This window comes from Coregonus lavaretus (assembly GCF_964263955.1).
Source record: "Coregonus lavaretus genome assembly, chromosome: 5".
In the NCBI taxonomy this organism is placed as follows: Eukaryota; Metazoa; Chordata; class Actinopteri; order Salmoniformes; family Salmonidae; genus Coregonus; species Coregonus lavaretus.
This window is the reverse complement of record NC_139992.1, coordinates 28,186,941-28,192,940: the sequence shown is the minus strand read 5'-3', so window position 1 is coordinate 28,192,940 and position 6,000 is coordinate 28,186,941. Positions and strand designations below refer to the sequence as shown.

Sequence of the window (6,000 nt, the reverse complement as noted above, 5' to 3'; positions counted from 1 at the left end):
TGGGTGAGATATGACATTACATGCAAATGTAATACTCTATCATGTATTATGTGCTACCTAAAGAACAGGTATCCTAGAGAGCATTGCATTTTGTTTGTCATCATTTCAAGTAACAAATACGATTCTAGATGGAGGGAGGCAGGTCTTCCCCCAAAGGAAGACATCCAATGAGCAGCAGATATGCCCACAGCCACCACACCCATTCCAGCAGAGCTCACCCAATCGAGAGAAGGCACTGACAAAGGAGGAAAAGCAGGACGGGGCAAGAGCAAAGACTCTCCTATGCTCACAAGTTAAGGACAGGCTACCATGTTGCTCAGCATACAGCTGAGTGTCCCATACAGGTCTACGTGGACGTGCTCTCTCTGCGTGTATCCAGGGCACTGTGGAAGACACACACACACACTGATTACACTGGGCAGTGTGGGTAATAGGCAGCAGACACTTGGCACTAACTGTGCCATGCAAATCCAAGCAACTCAATACACACACAGACCAGACAAGACACGCACACACACACACACACAGAGACAGCAGTTGCACACATTCGCACGCGATCACACTAATACGACTCTAATTAGTGATGGCATGCAACATCACCACGCTCATGCAACCCAATACCTCACACTCACACTTATTTTCTCTCACTCTCACACAGACATATGCTGCCAGTCATATTGAAACCAAACAGAGTGACTGTCTGTCTCCACTAATGTGGCCTGTCTCTCTGGGGCAGACATAGCTGGTTAGATGTTTCTGGGAGCCAAATGTCTCCTTCCCTTTGCATTGTCTTCCCAGTCTTCATCCTTATCTGTTTCTAAAGTCTGATTTGCGCACTCAAATCTCAAGTTAGACCTGAATAAATGATTGGAGCCACACTCACGTTTGATGCTGCCGCAGAAAGTCTGCAAACTGCCGGTCCTTCGCATAGAGCTCGATGATGCGTAACCTGTCCTGGATTTCCTGTGGAAGAAGAGTGGGTGTGGTTAACAGGGTGAGAAAGGTTACATGACAGACAGACATTGTGTCCAAACGGTAGGCCTATATCCAGACAGTACAGATTAGATTAAGGAATTGAATGATACGTTTGAGATAAGTAGGAGGTAAATATGGAAGGGGATCCCACACATTGGCTTTCACCTTCCTTCAACCCCACCAGCCTACACACACAGACACACACCTCCTTGGTCAGTTCGCTGTTCTCGTAGATGTGGCGTATCTCCTCACTGCTGAAGTCTGTGGAGGCCTCGGCGCTGGCGCTGCTGTAGACCGGGGCCTCTGGGTAGCGGCGGTAGTAGTGGCTGTAGCCCGTCGTGGCCTCACTCTCATACATGGGGTTGTACTTAGTGGCCCTCTCTAGAGACGGGATACTCTCCCCTCGCCTGGGGGACAGAGAGAGAGAGAAATCTGAGCTTAGTCTGCTAATAGGAGAAAGAGAGACCAACAAATACCTCTGTCTGGTAATTGTAATCGGGACAAAACCCTTTGTGTAAGTGAGAGTAGGTTGGAGGGTCGTGGGTAAGAGGACATTGTTTATTTGAAAGGGTAACGATTAACTCAGTCCCCAAAGAGAATAAATGAGGGAGAGAGAAAGGAGTCACTATGGTAGTCTTCTGTGATAATCATGTCTGACCAAGGCTTAAATAGGGGATGTCCTTTTACAGTAAATATATTTAGACAGGTTAAGTCTGTAGTGGTATTTACTAATAACATAACACCTATAAGCTGCTGTACTGTACTGTACTGACCAGGGCTACAGTGCATATAAGGCCTCTGGCCTCCTGACAGTGTTAGAGACACCTACACTTTGTTCACCTCCTAAAGCACACACAGTCACGTACACGCACCAACACACCTACACACACGTACTGTACACACACACACACACAACTCTAACTACTTATATGACTGGATGGCAGTCCCTATCCAACAGGTGATGTACCCTCCCTCTGAGAGGCTATGACAAAGAAGGAGTGGTGTGTGTTGACTCTCACCGTATTGGGTCCTCTGCCTCATCCTTATCGTACTGATCCCGTAGTGTCCTCGCCAGGAAGAAGATCACACCAGATGCAACCAATAGGAAACCTGCTACGGAGGCAATCGCTATGCCGACCACCAGAGGTTCTGACACATACTCCTCACAGTGTTCTCCACGGTACCACCAGTTCTCCCCTACACGACATCTAGAACCACAAGGAACAACTTTTAGTACCACACATACACACACACCTAGAACACAACCAATTCTCAACATAATGACACCTAGAATCATAAGGAACAACTGTTAGTGCAACACAATAACACACACACACACACTGAAGTTGATCAATGCTCAAGAAAAGTTAAATTGAGTGTAAATGTTTATTTGTTATTTGTGGGAACTGGGATTAAACGTTCCATGGAGGGTGTGAACTTCCTCGTTGGCCATGTTGAGGTAAACAACATCTGGAGTGCTCTGTTTGTTTTATGATGGTGGGTGTGATGTAAGTCGCTCTGGATAAGAGCGTCTGCTAAATGACTTAAATGTTAAATGTGTGAAACAGAGGCCTCACACATGTTGGCACACACATCTGTTTATACATACTGTGTGTGTGTGTGCATGAGCCTGTGCATTTCCATTATGTTGTTTCTGAGATGGCTTTACAGTATGGACATTTATTGGAATTGTGCATTGGTCCTTCAATAAAGAGTGGGGTAAGTGCCATTCAGATTCTGTCAATTGTAATGAAATTCACACACACACACAAACACACACCTGCAGATGGCCCCCTGTCCAGGTATGATGTCACACTTCCCGTCATTCATACAGAAGTCTGTCTGCAATTCACAGATGCTCTGACAGGGCAGACCTTCCACGCTGAAGTAGCCAGCATTACAAACACACTCCGCCTCGCCAGACCAGCGGTTCACAGAACACTGGGCAAACTCATTACACGCCTGGAACTTACACGGGTTCGCCTGGTCACCTAGCAACAACACACAGGACACAGGTGTTAGGGCATTTCCAGTCGACTCCTGATAAGTGCACATTGGATAAGTGCAGACAATGCAGTTCACTAGTTCCAATTCAAATAAATTATTTTAATTGCTCTGCGTATTTACTTTAAGTTTAGTCCCGAGTCATAGCATGATATAGTTTCTCCTTGCATGAAAACAGGGGTATATGACAAAAGATGTCAACGTTTTTATTCATACAGTATCTGTTCTCTAGTTCACACCCCCCTACTCGTCAACACTATACAGATATTGTGTTCCTGGTTGCCAGGGTCTGGCTGGTGAGACCGGCTCTTTGTCTTCTGTCTAGATAAGAACCACCCTGAAAAAGGCTTTCATGCTAAAAATGGATCGGTTGTGTCATGTGTTTAACTTACAATCCATGTAGATATGCACATTTTAAGGCATTGTAACTGCATTTGTGTCTCCGGTGAAATATGTGGTAATTGTCAACCTTACCTGACTCTACGTCCAGTGAGTACTTGTCAATGGCCAGGTTCATAGTTTGGTAGGCTGTGTTAGCGAAGTCTTCCAGGATCAAGTAGACTGCATTGTTGACACCGCGAGGCATCGGCCTCCCGAATTTCATCCGGCTGTTGACCACGATACTCCCATTCCGGAAGTTCAGGATCTCCAGATTCTGGAAGTTAGTAAGGTTGGACTGGAGGTAGGGGACCAGCTAGATGGGGGGGCAGGGAGGGAGAGAGGGGAGAGGGAGGAGGGAATGGAGAGAGCGAGAGAGAGCGAGAGAGAGCGAGAGAGAGAGAGAGAGAGAGAGAGAGAGAGAGAGAGAGAGAGAGAGAAAGATGGGTTCAGAGAGTTGACACTGTCTACATACAACACTTCAAATTAAGTCAATACAGGGGGAATAAATGCTCAAAATGAATAGCTCACCAGCTCTAGGAACCTTTGTTCCAGGGCCTTGTATTCCGCGGAGCTCTTATTGAAGAGGTCATCTGAGAACATCATGTTGGTGACCCTCAGACTGAAGAACACCATCAGAGCCCGCCCAGGGTTGATTGGCATGGCAATGCTGTGGTCCGTACCATGTACCACTCCAGAAGGGTACCCACTGCTCCCCTCCTCTGTTTGATTTGTCCCGCCGAAGTGGACCAGGTCATAGTCTGTCACAGGGTCTATCGTCTGCAGCTGGTTAAACAGACATGACACAATTCATGGTGCAATTGGTCAGTGTGGAACAACATTTGGTAACATTCATGATACAACAAGGAAATGTCTGTGCTTACAGATGATTAGACTAAAGGCATGGACAGACCAGTAGGATTGCTGGCCGAGAGTACTTAGCACCTCTAAACACAGTGCCGGCCATAATTTGCAAACTGATTCTACATGTTGAAATGGGCGAAAATGACGGCCGTCAGTCGACACTGGCGGGAGGTCCCTATAACACACCGCGCCGATAGCAAGCGAACGAACAGTGAATGAACGGCCCCTAATGTGCAGACCGACAATCGGTCATTCACGTGAAAACATGAAATTACCCCAGGAATCAATAGATCATTGCTCAAAGATGCACAAATACGATTCCCAGGGTCATTTAATGTTTTCATGTGTATCTGAGCTATTCGCCGTTCAAGCAGGCAGAAATACAGCCTTTATGATGCAAAACATGATGCAAAACACGTAATGCCCGCTGTATTTCTGCCTGCTTGAACGGCGAATAACTCAGTACTATAACAAGGGGAGTTTTTCCTAGTCAAGTCACTTGGTCACTAAGACAGGAAAAACTCAGAGCCCTGAAAAACATACACTACAAACATCAACTCTCAGTCATCTGTCATTACCTCCAGAGTGATGGAAATGTCTGGACCAGGGTGGTACTCGGCGGGTATGAGAGCTGGGGTGACACTCTGGTCCTCTTGTTCTGCCTCTGGTTCTGGGGCTGTGTCCAGGGCTGTGGCCACTGTAACCTCCTCCTCCTCTACTATGACATCAGAGACTCGGGTGAAGGGTGACTCTTTCTCCGCAGAGAGAGGGGTGGGGTGGGTGGCCTCCGGAGAAGCCTCATCGACCAATAAGATCTTGTCTTCTACCAAGTCCTCCTCCGAGATCTCAGAAATGTCCGGAACTTCAACGACCACTTCTTCTGCCACCTCTTCCTCCACCTCCACCTCCACAACATCCTCTTTAGTTACTGGCTCCTCGATGATTGGTCCCTCCTCTAAGCTCTCAACTTCCTCTCCATATTCAGGTATTTCTGGATAAGCCAGCACCACGTTAGTCTCCTCTTCAGGCTCATCTGGGGGCAGAGTCTCGATGGCAGGGGGATTCTCGGGGACAATGAGGTCCTCCGCTGGCTCGGGAGCTTCCATCGTCTCCACAGGGACGAAGGCAGGGGCCTCTTCCTCTTCAATGGTCTCTGTCTCTATGATGGAGTACTCCAGGTCTTCAGAGGGTCCAGCTTCCTCTTCTAGAACCTCTGCTGTGTCAGGGACCTCCACTGTTTCCTCCTCTACCTCATCTTCCTCAGAGACCTCCGCTTCAGCTTCCTCTGTTTGGATATCTTCCTCTATGATTACCTCTTCTGGAACTACCTCTTCTTTTATGGTCAGTTCCTCTTCTGGAGCTGGGGCTGGCTCTTCTTCTGTGGCCTCTTCTTCCTCTTCTTCAGGCTGGAAGGGCAAGTCCTCCAGTACGCTAACACCTGAACCAGAGGCCTCTATCTCCAGAGGAGGCTCGGGGAGCGTAGCGCCCTCTGGCTGCTCAGGGGAGGTAGGGTCTGTAGGGAGGTCCTCCAGCAGAGGGCTCTCTGTAGACACAGTGTTCTCCAACAGCATAACCTCCTCCTCAATGCTTGTGTCATCGATGGTCACCTCAGGCTCAGCGGGGAGGATCACGCTGTCCTCCTGAACAATGACATCATTCTCCCCCGTTGCTACATCCTCAGCTTCAACCTCGGGGGCGTCTGGGGTCATCTCAGCAGCCAAAATGTCCTCCTTGACAACAGAAACATTACAGGAGAAACCTATTAGTCCCTCAACTGTT

The 6,000-nt window shown here is 48.0% G+C and overlaps 1 protein-coding gene across 1 annotated transcript in view; it reads right to left on the bottom strand.

The window, feature by feature from the left end:
• Nucleotides 1-346: 346 nt before the first annotated feature.
• LOC311129217 (interphotoreceptor matrix proteoglycan 2-like) overlaps nt 347-6,000 on the bottom strand; it is a gene marked incomplete at both ends in the record, with an annotated part of 31,659 nt that continues 26,005 nt past the window's right edge. Inside the window, 8 exons of the mRNA XM_084161521.1 lie at nt 347-383; nt 884-963; nt 1,181-1,382; nt 1,995-2,183; nt 2,756-2,966; nt 3,454-3,673; nt 3,889-4,143; nt 4,800-5,951. Coding sequence (XP_084017647.1) covers nt 347-383; nt 884-963; nt 1,181-1,382; nt 1,995-2,183; nt 2,756-2,966; nt 3,454-3,673; nt 3,889-4,143; nt 4,800-5,951 — 2,346 coding nt within the window. The remainder of the gene's footprint in view (nt 384-883; nt 964-1,180; nt 1,383-1,994; nt 2,184-2,755; nt 2,967-3,453; nt 3,674-3,888; nt 4,144-4,799; nt 5,952-6,000) is intronic.